Below are 16,134 nucleotides of genomic sequence, written 5' to 3' on the forward strand. Positions count from 1 at the left end.
TTAAATGTTACTATATCAATTTTAAAGAAACACTGAGTATTCATCTTGGAGTGAAACAACCCTATATTACAGTTTACAGACACGATAATAAAACATATTTCTATAAAATACTGAAGTAACATGGAAAAATAATTACATCTGTGGTACAACAGTGGCTCTCCAAGGCAAGCATTAATCATACAATTAGAAAATGAGCACACTAGTGCTACTACATTACCTTCATACTGGCCAATAATGATGATAACTTCTTTTGGGTACTTCCATCAGACTTTCTACTGTTCTTATTATTTTTGTCTATTTCTTTTCCTTCTTGCTTTAAGCACTGTTCTTTATCATCACTAAACTTTCTCTCTTGCTTATTATTTCCAAGTGATGCTGCAAGTTTGACTTCCGAGGAAAAGCTTTCCAATATGCTACAAAAAATAAAATAAAAATATACTGATAGGTTAATTTTTATTTTGTTAACAGAAGCAGCATATTCAGCTAGCTGTATTAGAGAAATCTAAATCTTTATAACGACTAGCTTTTAAGATATAGGACATCAACAATAAAATTGATTTCTTCCATGGAATTTGTCTTATTTATAACACTCAGCTATAAAATGTACAAAGTACACACAACCCAAAGAAAGGGTCACATACTTTTGAATGAACAATCATTAACAAATATGGTTTATGAGGTTGCTCTATGTTTTAGTCATACAATGCATTTCTGCATGGGCAACTATAACTAATTATACTTACGCATGACATCTCTGTTTCGGAGCACAATTGGCTCAGGAATTTATGGTTGCATATCTGTCAAATATACGTATGTAAAAGATGTAACATACGCAGCTTTATAAATGATTTACAAATGATCAAAAAGTGCAGCAGAACATTGTACTACCATTAATTTCTTAAAATGTAGATAATGATGTATATTAATATTCTACAAATAAATATAAATATCAATATTTTTTGCCATGACTGGTCATTACTCCTTGCAACATAGGTCAGAATAAATTTAAAAAAACTCTGTGGTTCTAGGGTGTTTTTTGTTTTTTTTTAACTGCATGTACACGACATCATAGAAAGGATTTGATAGAATGTACAGTAGCAGTCTGGATGTTTTTTACATGGCAGATGGCAAAAATATGTTTGACTATGGTACATTAAACTTTCTATGCATTTTTTTGTTCAACCTAAAAGAAATATAATGTATCTTCTAATGTTTTATATGATTTCTCGTTATTTAGTTAACAAAAAAAAATTTTAATTGTTGATTAACTTCCTAGCAAATTTTGTCCTCTCTGAATAGATCAAGACTGAATTAGAATGTTTTGTTTCAGTATTTCAAACAGTTTTACCATGGCTATAAGTATATACTGTCAAATGAAATATTTTGGTAACATTCACAGTTCACAAAAAGAAAATATAAAGATACAATTTGAAGATGTTTAAGATTTATGAAATTAATTTTTCATTTTATTTTATTAATTAAATTTTATTATTAATTTTTACTTATATAATAAATTTATTATTTTAGTGAAGTATCTTTGGTAAAATTATGGAGATTATCTTTTAATGAAAAGCATAACATAACCTGGTCCTATTTACATGCAAGTTTTTTTTCTGTTTTCTCTGTGAATATATTGTACTATAAGCAGCACAGACAGATAACGTCCCAGGTAAAGATTGCTGAAACATTTTCCTATAATGCAGCTGTAATTAAAATTCTTCATAACTTAACACAGAATAATAATAGTAGTAAAGCTACAATGATGCAGTATCATTTATCAAAACCCTGTGTCAAGTGGAATTAATAGGCTTAAATATAAACAATTGAAAAGAGGTATTAAACAGTAAAACAAATGAGTTAGTGTTGTGACAATCCATACAGAATGGTCTTATTTTAGTATTTATCCTACTTATATGAAAATTTAATTTTTAATATTGCATAATATTGTTGTAAAAATGTGCAGTTCCTGATTATTTATCTATTTTACATATAACAACCACAAAGGAATTATTGGTATTTATATAATAATGATATAAAGCCATCAGACTTATAGACTTTCATCACCATATTGACAAAAATAATCAGAAGTTATAATTTTCCTATACTGAAAATACATTTATGACAGGTACTTTCCTCCATTTAAAAGATTAGCTATTCTCATTCCATGCTGCCTTCTGTATGGCCAGTGAAGACAAGATGCCAGAGAAATAGTAAGGATGTTAAACCTGACGAGAAGGCAACTTGGAACATTCTAGGAAGCAGATGATAAAGGAGAGTAAGCCAAACACAACTGCTGATCGCAGAAGGAAAGATCTCACCTTAAGGAAAACTGCCTAGGAATAAAAGGGCAGGAGCAGACACTATGCAATGGAAAGAAGCCATATAGATAACAGAACAACAAATAGCACAGACCATACATAGGAGTCAATCCAGAACAAGATGAGAATAAATATGAGAAATGAAAAAAAAGAGAATAAGGCATAAGAAGTTCTTCTCCTAGCCACCAATGTCTTAGGTAAAAAGGCATAAATTATGGTTAAAAGGAGGGCAGAAACATGCAACTTTAGAAATATAATGCAAATGAAGGCAAAGTAAAGAAATAAAAGATCATATGGATATCTCAGATTGAAGTGGTAGACAGTCAAAGAGGGAAATCAGAAAGTAACGTATAAATACATTAAGGAGAGGTGAGTTGAAACTCTGCAGTTCCAGGTAAAAAAAAGAAGGTATGACAGAAGCTCCTAAAATGGAAAAAGGCTGCCCAACAACAAAAGATTGAGAAGACAAAGACCCATGGTTGAAAAATCAGGCAAGAATCTCTGCACCTGAGATACAGGAGTTTGATTTGCAGGAAATTCCCAACATGTAGATTAACTTCCCACAGAAGAAGAATTAATGGAATGAGCTAAAAGAAAGCTACCTGCAGGTATGAATGCAAACTCCTTAAAAAAGACTGAATAAGAGCCAGGCATGAAGACATGATGTGAATATCTAGATGGATTACTGGCAAACAAAGCAGACAAAGAAAGGTAGGTGGCAAAAGAAGAAGCAGTGGAAGTAAAATTTGAAGCTGAAGAAGTCATGAAAACCATGGTTGTGCTGGCCATTATGGGGCAATCAGAAGGGCCTAACATAGAATTGTAAAGATGAAGGAAAGCAACTACGAAAGTAAGAGGATGGGGAGAAGTCTGTGAGACCAATCCTGGCAAAAGAAATCAACAGCCTTAGTTCGAGGAAGAAGTGCCAGATACCAAATAGAGGTAATGGGAGGCTAAGAGATACAGTACAGAGATCTATATGAAGAGAATCCCATGGAAAGCAAATCCATTAAAAATGAAAATGTAAGCAGAATGCTGAATAAAGGGAAACATGAATAATAATAAATATGAACAATGACAGACAAAAAATTAACAAATGCCAGAAAATCTGCCGGTGTTAAAGCAAGCTAAATTTGAAAGTCCATAGAAGTCTTTTAAATACCAAAATGCAAAAGAAACAGCACAGGGGATATAAAAATAATATTTGGAAAAATGTGTAAAGGAGATCTAGCAGATGCTGCAACAGAAGTATAGAAGGAATTCCATGATAAAATCAGAGAGAACTGACAATTTTAGGATGTTGGAATACAAGTTCAGCAGTTAGATGGAAAAAGTGAACAACACTGGAAACAAATATGGCAGACCTTGTCTCCCAAGGATCAACAAAGGAATTTAAATTACTGGTACAAAGGATAAATTATAAAATGAATTTAACAGTAAGAAGTACAAGGCATACAGTGAACAAAAGTAGCTGTAAAAATATAAACTACAAAGAAAACAAAATGAAATAATTAATGTAGTGAAAAACAGGAATAAAATGGTGAAGGGAATGTATCTCTTGCGATGTTGAGTTGAAGAAAAATCTAGAATTGTGGTGGGTATGAGCCTATCCATAAAACTACAGGAAACCAATAAACTAATTAACAGTAAGAAGGATAATGTATACACTAAATGAAATGAATAGTAATAATTATAATAGAGATGAAACAAAAGTAACTGTAAAAGGACAAACCATAAAAAAAGTAATGAATTAGCAACACATTAATATGGGATAAAAACAGTGTAGAAAATGAATCCCATATGAGGTATTAGTAAAGAAAACCTGGAAATGAAGTAAATATTAATCCATCAATAAAATCATAGGTAAACTGATAATTTAAAGAATGATGATGCAAATCAAACAAGATAGTGAAGAAAATCAACAAGAAAATCTAAACTAGAACTACCATGAAACTGAAAAGTACAAAAAGAAAAAAGAAACTGAACAATAAATAGGCACAATCCACAGAGAAGTCTTTGAGGGCTTTAATTGAAGGGTTCTACCCAAACCATGTGAAAAAAAAAATTATTAACAATACAAAACAGAAATGATGATATACAACAGAGGAAATAATGTAGTTAAACCAATGAAACTCATACCAGATGAAACAATCAAATGGTATAAAAGAAAAATGCAAAACTAATTACAAATCTTAATGTTACTTAGTATTAACTAATTTAAATAAGCATATGTTATTGAATTCAAATAATTACAAACAATAACATCAATAATAAAATTGTAAAATGTCTTATCTCCCTAAAATTAGCTGACTGTATGGCAAAGTCCAATGAAAGTCTAGAGAAGGTGATTAAACTCCTAACAAAACAAGGTGAAAACTGTCCATGGAAAAAGATGAATGAAAACCATTATAAACATACAAAAAGAACATAGGATCTCTGTTATGGGAATGGAGACAACATAATGAAAATGAGGAACCAAACACTTGAAATCTAATGGTTAAAATAGACTGTCATTTTTCTATCTGCCCAAACAGGATCAGCAGCAACTGGAAGAATTGCAAGTGAGAAATGATTACAGATGCTGATCTTTTAAACATTCAATCTCCCAAATAATAACCACCAAACAAGATGTAATATACTATAATGGTATATGAAAATTAAGGTAAAAATATGTAAAATTGTTTCAAATATGTTTAGCAAATAGAGTGATATTTCCCACTTGAAGTACCGGCCTTCCTCAGATGACTCAAACACAGGTCACAGTTGAGGATAATAATTAGCCATGATGGAAGTGACCAAACTGTTGATACTGCTATGCTAATTCAAAAATATATCCAATTTTTCTGATTGTGCCCGAATATGAAGGCTAAAAGAAACAATGGAAGATTTTCTATTATAGAAAAGTGTAGCCCATTGAGGAAGGAAAACACAACCCCAAGTAGGATGCTGCAGTAAAGAGTGAAGTTTGGAAGCATATATTAAAGACAGTTGCAAATGATGAATATACAGAGGGGGTTCATGGGACTCCACATACAAACTTTGGACTGGAAAAGTACGAAAGGCCCCAGCGCAAAGCAGAAGCGCCTGATGATGGATCCAACATTTTCAGTGCATGGCTCTGGCAGAACCATAAACCATAAACCCATAGTCAAGTTTGGATTGAATAAGGGCACGATAAATTTTAAGCATGGAGTATCGATCCACTCCCCAAGAGGTGGAAGAAAAAACACGGAGGATGTTCAGTGCTCTTATACATTTAACATGAAGTTGTTTGATATGGAAAATAAAGTTTAATTTACAGTCAAATATAAGACCCAAAAACTTTACCTCAGGAACAACAGGAAGTACATCATCATCAATACCAAGTTCTGGATCTGGATGAATACCCCCGTTGGCAGCAGAAATGTACACAAACAGTTTTAGGGAGAAAAAGTTGAAAACCATTTCCTGTGGTCCACTTAAGTATATGATTGATTGCAGTTTGTAGCTGCCACTCAATGAACCTCATATTTGATGACTGACATGAGATGTGAAAGTCATCAATGAAAAAACCATTTGCAACTGTAGGGGTAACTATTTACTGATGGAATTAATCTTTATAATGAAAAGTGTGACACTCAGAACACAGCCCTGAGGAGCTCCAAGTTCCTGTGGAAAACAACAAGAAAGTGTTGAGCCCACACAGACCTGGAATCAGCAGTTCATTAAAAAATGATTAATAAAAAGTACGAGTGAAGGTCTCGCAAGATGCCATATCTCCATGTTGTATCATAAGCTTTCTCTAAATAAAAAAATAGAAATAAGATGTTGTCACTTCAAAAAAGGCTTCTCTAACCCATGTTTCAAAGTGAATTAAGTGGTCTATCATGGAGCGTTGTGTTTGGTACCCACACTAAGTGGGGAAAGAAGGTTGTTTGATTCAAGGAACCAAATATGACAAGCATTTATCATCCTCTTTAAGGTCTCACTGAGACAACTCATCAAAGCAATGGGAAGGTAATTTGAAGAAATCTTTGGATCCTTCCCAGGTTTAAGAATAGGAAGTACAATAGCTTGGCACCAAGCATCAGGAAAGACATTCTCCTGCCATATCAGGTTAACGACAGCCAGGAGAATAGTAAGAGAGGCAGGAGAAAGGTGGCATAGCATCTCATAATGTATATCATGAGGTCCAACTGATGTTCTGCCAGACCTATGAAGTAGAAGTTCCACTAGTGTAAGAGGGCGATTGAAATCATAGGGATGATTAGTCGCAAAGGAAAGAGGCAGATGATCAACTTGTGTTTTAACAGCTAAGAAGGAAGGGAATGAGTTTGAAGAGCTAGATACATAAAAGAAACATTCACTAAAAGTATTGGCAATGCTCTGAGCATCAGCAACTTCATGACCATTGAATATTAAGATAGAAAGTGAGGCAGAAGTATACCATCCACTCACCTTCCAGATCTTTTCCCATATGACTTTTGAACTGATGGTTGGAGAAATGCTGGAGGTATATTTAATCCAAGATTCCTTATGGCTTTGACGTCTAACTCTCCAAGCCTGTGCACGGGCTTGCTGAAATGCAATGTGGTTTGTAAGCGTGGGATATGTACGAAATTAATCTCAAACATTTCTGAGCTTTTCGTGCTACAGAGCAAGCAGAATTCCACCATGAAGTTTTGGGAATGCTTGGACAATACATTTAGTACTGCTGCTACACAATCTTCTATCAATGAATTACATAAGATGGCAGGATCAAGTTCTGAGAGAGCAGTGAAAGAGGGCCAGTTGGCATGGTTCAACTTCCACTGAGGCACACAGGTCAGGTGACACTAACCATGGCCAATCTCTCTTAATATGATAGGAAAATGATCACTACCCTGTGGATTGATGTCAACCTCCCAAGAAAAGTAAGTTAAAAGTGAAGGGGAGCAGATAGAAAGATCTGTAATAGTAAATGATTGACTGGGTGCATGAAAGTAAGTATAAGAGCCAGTATTAAAAAGAGACAGATTGTGATTCAGGAGCATATGCTCTATAGCACGACCCCTCACATCAATACTAGAACCACCCCAGAGAGGATTATGCCCATTAAGATCCTCCAAACATAAAAAGGGGGTTGGCAGTTGCTCAATTAGGACATCAAGGACAGAGGGATGATAATTTTTTCCAGGGGTAAGGTACAGAGAGCAAACAATGATGGTACAACCCAAGGTGATATGGATGGCTACAGCCTCCAAGGATATATTCAATGACAAGGACTGGCTGGGCACCTGCTGATCAACCAGCAATGCTACTCCCCCATGTCCTTATCCTATAAATTGACCTGTCATTTAGGTATAAGGAGTATTGTCAAATTTTGACTGTATTAGAAGGTTTCAAAAATGTTTCCTGTAAAGAAAGACACTTCAGATGATAAAAATCAATCAAATGCTTGATATCATTTACATTTGATTGAAAACCTCGACAGTTCCATTGGATTAGCATGGCCATTTTTCTTTATTTTGGAGGAGAATATGGCACAGAGATCTTCTGCTTGTGACCACACTTTTTTCCTTTACTGGATGTGGATTGGTGACTCTCTGGTGATCCTGCTCTGGATCAAGTAAGCAAGTTAGTGTTTGTAGATATATGTTTCAGTGATTGAGGATGTGAATGAATGGTTTGTTTAATTTTTGGGGTGTCAAGAGGGAAAGACCCCATGGAAACACCTGAGCTTGAACAAGGTGAAGTTGGGCAATGACCAGAAGATGTGGTACGGACATAGATAGTAATAGATTCTGATTCATTAACTTTGTTGATTTTGGAAGGTACTAGATTAAGATGCACTGTTAAGAATTATGTAGGAGGCATGGAAAGATCTGTCTGGACTCCTACTGTAGTGATGGAATGGATTATAGCAACATAAGTCCAAGATGTAATTGGGAATAGTAATTTCCCAGCCTCTGAATAAGTAATATTATGAATTGTCTTGAAAACGTACTTCTTTCTCTTCCACCCATTTAGGGCAAGGAGTAAAATAGGAAGGATGTGGACCATTACAGTTAATGCAATGCGGTTCTCGATGGCTTTCAAAAGCATCATGGTCTTTCCCAGAACAACGGGCACATGTCAAGGAACCATGGCAAGATGTTTTTGAGTGACCAAATCACTGACAATGAAAACATCTAACAGAGTTAGGATTATAAGGCCATACCTTACAATTCAGACTGCCCGCTACAGGAATTCAAGGCCAAAGTAATGTGTTGGAGTTGGACACCTCAACCACCAAGATCTTCTCCTCCCCCTTCACAGGTCACTGCACACAGCAAACATGCAGGTGGATGTTTAGATCCCAGAGGAGGTAAATTGAAAGTACAGAACATTCTCTGGTAGGTCTTATCACCACGTACAGGAATCCACATTGAGGGACAAAATGTCAACAATCTTGTTACGAAAATAAAATTGTTTTAAGTGGACATGACTCTTTTCCTTTCAAAATGTATATTTGCAACTCCTTGTACTCCCATTCTCACTAATAAACACACAAAAAAGTAATGCATCAAAACTATCAATTCACTTCATAAACACCTCAGTCATATCTCCTATAACTCAAAGGAATTTAACCTCTCCTCATGTGACAGCCTATCCATCCCAGAAACCATTGAAGTTATCCTCCTTTCAATCCTTTCCAACAATTCAATATTCTTATTAAAGTGAGGAGCCATAGACAGAAACCTTTTAAAGAAAAAAAACCCTCTTTGATTTATATTATATATTTTTGTGAAAGCAAAGCAAAAACACTTATAGCCCTTCTTAAGGTTAATAACTTTGTTAGAAAAACAAGTGTTTAAGCAGAATACAACTCTTACCCTATCAAAATTTAATTTACAATTCCTTGTACTCTCATTCATATTACTAAATACATTTCAAAACTATCAATTCCCTCCTCAGTCAAATCCTTTATAACTTTCAATTATTCAAGAGTATATAATTTCAGAGATTGTCCTCGCAAGACAGCCTTTCTAACCCACATATCATCCTAGTATCCCTCCTTTGAGCATTCCTTTTCCAACAATTTAATGTCCTTGTTAATGTGAAGAGATCAAAACTGAATACAATACTCCAAATGAGACCAAACCAGAGCTTATAAGGTAATTTGAAGCTATCATAATTTTAAGAAGCATTACTCAAGATGTTGTCAAAGCATGAAAAGTTTGAGTTAATCCCTCTGTTAATCACAATAAGCATTAAGATTTTAAAATAAGAAAATTTAAGCAATTTATTGATTGTTCCTTCATATATCTACTTGCACATTAATGACATATAATAATTTTGATTGAAATCTATTCATAGAAACCCTTTGGTTGTTTTCTGTCTAGCTTTTTTTCAATCCAATAAGGCAGCTTGTCATCTATACTCACAGAGATCATTCTTTTAAACAAGTCTTTCCTGTGGCATATTTTCAAAAGCTTTCCAGAAATAAAAATAGCCTAATCTATACCCTTACCCACATAAGCAATAATGCTTTGAGGAATGTCAAAAGATTAGTCACCATGTTGAATATCCAACCAAATTTTAAACTTTGTTAAGTGAACATACAAAACATATTTTATCACACTTTCAACCTTTCCTACTACTGATATAAGAAAGGAGTAACATTAGCCAAATCATAATTGTCTGCTACCAGTCCACTATTCAAGAACTTAGAAAAAGCAGTAGCAAATGGCTTACATAAGCAATATCCTAAATGTCTTTCACAACTCTTCAAGATATATTATCTGCTTTGGGGGTATCATTATTTTTTAAACTCTCCAAATTAATGGAAATTAATGTTTCCATATAGAAACTGCTCAGAATGAGGAACATTAGTTAAATCTCCTTTAGTAAGAATTGAAGAAAAATGTAAAATCTAGTAATCAAAATTTATAATCATCAGAAATAAACCTTTCTTTAACAGTTATACCTGCAGAAGTCCAAGTCAAATCTCACACGTTTTCTCAAAAACTGTAAAATAATTAAATAGTTTTATACAGTGAAAGTGATTTAAACTTACGTGTTGATGGTTACCATTTACTTTCGTGTTTTAGATGCAATGTTTTTCACATACACTGCTGGCCAAAATCTTAAAGCCAATGAACATAAAGAAAAAATATGCATTTTGCATTGTTAGACTCAACCACTTACTTGTGTAGAGCTTTGAAAGATGAAAATAAGAAAAGAGAAAATAAAAATAAAAAACTTTTTAGCATTTAATAGGGAAAATGTGAACACTATGAAATTAGCCTAAATACTAGCTGGTGAAAAGTTAAAGACCATACCAAAAGGAAGTCCTAAACAGGATAGGAAATGCCCAACAAAATGTCTCAGTAGTGAATTGCATGGTTGTCATTGCGAATAACTTCAAATATTCGCTATGGCATGGTCAATAGAAACATTTGGGGAAGGCTGACTAGAATGTTATTCCAAGTGGTGAAAATGGCTTCATTAAGATCATGGACTGTTTGGAACTGATGTCCATTTCTATAGATTCCCTTGCCATCCACCCCTAAACATTTTCAATGGGGTTCAGTTCGAGAGAACATGCTGGATGGTCCAAAAGAATCACGTTATTCGCCATGAAAAAAGTCCTTTGTTCTGTGGGTATTGTGGATTTTAATGTTGTCTTGCTGAAAGATCAAGTCATTTCCACACAAGCGAGGGATGCTCTCTCCAACATGCCAATGTGGCTAGCTGCTGTTTAACGCCCCTGTATAACCTGAAGTTCCACTGTTCCATGGAAGGAGAATGCACCCCAGAAAATGTATCCGGTAGGATATCCTTTTCATGTCACTAATATTGGAAGCCATCTGGACTATAAAGGTTAAATTTTTTCTCCTCAGAGAACAAAACCTTCATCCACTTTTCTACGTCCCATGTTTGGTGCTTCTCAGCAAAGTTTATCCGAGCTGTTTCATGATGTGTAAGGAGGCATGGCCTTTAAAGATGTTTACGGTTTTTAAAGCCTTTCTCTCGTAGATGCTGTCTTATTGTTCTTGAGCTGCATTCTACATCTGTAAAAACCTTAATCTGGTTCGACGATTGGCTGGTGTCTTGCCAGTCAACCTGTCAAATCTTCCTGCTCAATGCCAGTGAAATTTTCTTGGGCCAACCACTTGAAATTCTCATTCCGTATCCCTCAGGGTCTTTTAAGAAATTTGCAATAGCAGTTTTACTATGCCCAATCTCACCAGCAATGGCATGTTGAAAAAGACTGTTTCGCAGCTCAACAATTCTGCTATGTTCAAACTCTGTCAACTTTTTAGCCTTTACTATGTTTTTATCCAATGTAACACAGGAGATGTCAGTGGGAGATGCTGACAATGCTAATGCTTGAATACAAATGACTAAATTTTGTTATGTGTTTACTGATTAACACTTTGTTTCAGTATGTTCTTAAACTTTTGACCAGCTTGTATTTAGGCTAATTTCATAGTGTTCACATTTTCCCTATTAAATGCTAAAAAAGTGTTTTATTTTTATTTTCCCTTTTCTTATTTTCATCTTTCAAAGCTCTACTCAAATAAGTGGTTGAGTCTAACAATGCAAAATGCATATTTCTTCTTTATGTTCATTGGCCTTAAGATTTTGGCCAGCAGTGTACTATTCACTAGTTAAGCTTTACATAAAAGCTGCTTATTAAGGCCTGACCATAGACACTTACAGTTCATTATTAAGAGTAGGGGAAATTCCAATTCCACAATACATTGGCATTTCTTCAGTGATGTATACTTTAATGACTATACAAACTTTGGTACTGAAATTCACTGTTGTATTTATAAAACTTGTACTACAATAAGGTTTAATACTGAAGTCTTTTATCTGTAACAGTAAGCACCTGTAGGCTGATTTGGTACTACTGCTTAGTGCATTAATAGGACCAACAATTTGGACTGAATTATTATGGTGTAGTAAATTCTGTGAAAACTAAAATAAATAGTATTTAATAGTTTAACTAAAAATTATAACAAATTGTCTTATACCTACTTACATAAGACATGAACAACATAAGACGCATCAATCACCAAAAGTGAGATGCAAACACAAGGCTTAAGCCTACGTACCTGACCATTTTGGATTTTCAAACACTATTACTTTGTTGAACTACACAATAACCTGCACAATATTGTCCACAGTACTGTTTATAATCACAAAAATAAATTATGAGAAGGGATAGCATATATATGACTATTGTGTATCCAGTAAAATGAAAAAAAATAATGACTATAATGAAAATAATTTATGGTCTTGACTAAATACATTATTTGTTTGTAACATATTACAGCTCACATTATATGTAAAAACAGCTGGTATAGAATGAGAATTGTTTTTTTATGTAGAGGGTGAAACAACATTTCGACCTTCTTCGGTCATTGCCAGGTTCACAAAGAAAGAAAGAGGTAATTGGCCGATAGCTGACCACATGTGGTACTAACTATAAGTGTAACAAGGTGAACTACATATACTAGCCTAATCAAAAACAAGTCATCTTGTCTTCATTTCACAGAGTATGAAGTTAAGAATGTTACTGTTCATGTTACATTATCAATGTTAGTCTGTTACTTCAGGTTCAAATCTCAATAATTTATTATCACAACACGTTCCTTATTCTTAAATCCTAACTACAATACAACATATAGGCATGCCGAATTTGTCTAATGCAAATCTGCAAAAACTTAAATTACAATTTAACATCAATTAGTGATTTCTATAACATACTAATTAATCCTTCTTGAAGAAATAATTCCTATCCAGCGTCTAATAGAAGTCATTGCTGAGCTCACATAACGAGGTTATTGATCGTCTCCTGTAGAGGGAAACCAATAAAGTTGTATATTATTCAAAACTTTAAAAAGTGTTTTCATTTAACGACTCTTCATTGTTTGTGCGACAAAACGTAATGCTATTTTTAATGAGTAAATAGATATTTATTTGTACTTGCATGGTGCAAGCTTCATAGACTTAAATGTCTCAGCTCTTTTTTAAACAAATTGTTCAAAATGTGAATTTCATTTTTCATGGTTTGTTTGTTTTTTGAATTTCGGCCAAAGCTACAAGAGAGCTATTTGCGCTAGTCGTCTCTAATTTAACAGTATAAAACTCCACCCACCTCCAACTCTTGGATTACTCTTTTGCCAACGAACAGTGGAATTTTTTGTCACATTATAATACCATACAGCTGAATTAAGAATCGAGTGTCCTAATCACCTTGCCATACTGGGCCCCATTTTTCATGGATTAGGGCTACTCTAATTGAATAGTGGAATTTAATCGTCATTTTTAACTCACTCACGACATCAAAATGCAAAGTTCGTTTATTTTTTTATTCCAGAAATGCAAAGCAAACCAAGCCCTTGAGAGCAATTTAAAGTTACACTTTATATCCTTATACCATAACGTTTGAGGACGACAAGGCATCTTCCCAGGACTGAACACGTTGGTACCACTAAACGGGGCAAATTCTGTTACGTATTTTTGATCTGTTACATATCTTCAGTTTTAAACTGTATTTGATAGCTATTTAGTGTAACAAAAATCCGTGCTTGAATAGAAGCACAATCTGGGAAAACTGTATGAACCAATTCAACATAACTGTCTAAAAGACAGGTTATATTGAAATTACTTACATATTATGTGTTATTTTAGCATATGCTATTTACTTTCACATATCTGTTCTCTCTATAACAACAAAGATAATTGAAATATATTCACTTATGTAGCTAAAGCGTATCTTATAACAAAGAACTTCTCAGCAATAAAATTACAAACATGAGTTCTCGATGTATTTCAATATATCTGCTTGCTAACAGAAACCACAGACACTATAAAGCTGTTTTGTAAGTTTTCTTTGTTTAAAGTTTTTCTGGGGTATATACTAGAGTAATTTATAACTACCATAAATCTGCATTTTAAGATTTGTAGCTGAAAAGTAATAACTTCATCTGATTATACATGTATAACTACAAATAAACGCTATATTAGTATGTCTTTTATGTGTGTCTTTTTTAGTAAAGAAACCTTTAACGGAACATTTTAGATCATTAAGTTCAAATATTGTTCACCTTTCTAACCTTGCATTAGAAAACAATAAATCGTCATGTCTCAATCTCATTAAATCTAATGTGGCATGACGCATTATTTCTTCGATAAAAGGAATACTTTTTTATTTAAATTAGAACAAACATTACAGTGATATTGAACACATCAATAATGTTTACTTACTTTTACAACTATGTTACATGTAATCAAACAAACAATTGTTAATAGTTGTATGAATATTGGGTATAAACATGCTAAACAACCTTCAGCAATACCATGAAAGCATTATGACGCACTTTGGACATCACCTTCATCACCACGAAATAATTAAGGACATGTATATCATACATATTTCTGTAGCTTAAGCCATAAAGAACACACCAATGTGACACCATACCTAAAATTTTCATAGCATTTCTAACTGGAAAACAGCTCAAAGCAGTAAACATCAGAAGCCATATATATCATTGACAAAATAATATAATGTCTCCTACGACAGTTAATCCTAATCCTCATCTTTCCTTACTTTTCTGAAGGCAATCATTATCATCAGATTAAGTATCACTGACTTGATTGGTATATGATTCATTTTGCACAGCTCTGTGTACCTGAGTTCATTAGTAAAAACTGGTACTTATCACAACTCCCCTTTTCCTCTTTTTACACGAAAAGTATACATCGCAGCTCATTGAGAATTTTGGTTGATGCATTGGTACCGTATAAATGGCATATAAATGCTTCTAGTTGTTGGGACAATTCTATAGTCAGGGCCACTTCTTTGTATTAAAAGTGAGTCTTAATGATTTTAAAGGTAGATACATTCCCTTCTTCAGCAAAATGTGTCACATCTTATGATAGCATTTAGCCAAGAAGTGACTTGCAGTTATCTCTCTGGAAGACATTTGCAACCTTGGTGATGTTTACATACTTTGACCTTGATCATATACCACTTGTACATTTGACTTGAAACTATTTATGTTTAAAGCTGCACAGACACATCTGCGTCATTTACTACCACTTTTAGTGACTAGTACTCACCTGATGCTGCATGAACAGCATGTTGAAAGATTCATTTATCATATTCCCACATCAGAAAATAATCCCATATGAAATAAGCTTGGAACATTTGATAAGTTCCCACTACTGTAGTCTTCATTTTCTGTAATATATATTTTCTCCAAACCTCTTTCTTATTAAACAAACTATGGCATTTCCTGTGGCATAACATGTTTGGTACAGTAAATTCTACTTTCTTTACAATGGCAAGAATCTGTGTGTTGTTTTGTATTTCAGCAGCTTTGAGCAATGTTCTCAAGGCAAGATTCAATGCCCTTTGGAGCATACATATTAGAGATTTATTCATCCAATCTACCTGAAGTGAGACAAAAGAAAAATATTAGATTTAGTGACAGGTTCTAAAAGAAGCAAAACGCTTTAAAACATGAATGCAACTTATCGTATTTTATTGTGCTTGGTACTACGTATACGTCTTGTGGTTGATTTGCATACACCTATGTTAATATGTTAAAATACATTATAACAACCACATTTTTCATTATAAGTTGGTTTATTTATGTGAACAATGTATACTATAGCCATGTTACACAAAGAACACTTGTTTACACGTATACGTTTAATTTTCTATTACACAAAAATTATTGTAACATTAACATGTAAACAGCGAACAGTGATATCTTTCTCCTCTTTTTCATTACAATTTGTTAATATTATTTAGATTCTATAAAAAATATCCGCTCTATATTAAATATATTCATAA

At 33.7% G+C, this 16,134-nt stretch overlaps 1 protein-coding gene across 3 annotated transcripts in view; it reads right to left on the reverse strand.

Annotated features, from left to right (window-relative positions):
* mRpS31 (mitochondrial ribosomal protein S31) overlaps nucleotides 1-13,192 on the reverse strand; it is a 40,746-nt gene extending 27,554 nt beyond the window's left edge. For 2 of the 3 annotated variants that reach the window (XM_076461096.1, XM_076461095.1), the window contains exons 1-2: nucleotides 13,038-13,192; nucleotides 218-413 (exon numbers count right to left, since the gene is read on the reverse strand). In XM_076461096.1, coding sequence (XP_076317211.1) covers nucleotides 218-413; nucleotides 13,038-13,090 — 249 coding nt within the window. In that variant the 5' untranslated portion in view covers nucleotides 13,091-13,192. Of the gene's footprint in view, nucleotides 1-217; nucleotides 414-743; nucleotides 798-13,037 lie in introns of all 3 variants that reach the window. The other variant, XM_076461097.1, reaches the window with a different exon arrangement.
* Nucleotides 13,193-16,134: the final 2,942 nt, after the last annotated feature.

Source organism: Tachypleus tridentatus, chromosome 10, assembly GCF_004210375.1.
Source record: "Tachypleus tridentatus isolate NWPU-2018 chromosome 10, ASM421037v1, whole genome shotgun sequence".
Taxonomy (NCBI): Eukaryota; Metazoa; Arthropoda; class Merostomata; order Xiphosura; family Limulidae; genus Tachypleus; species Tachypleus tridentatus.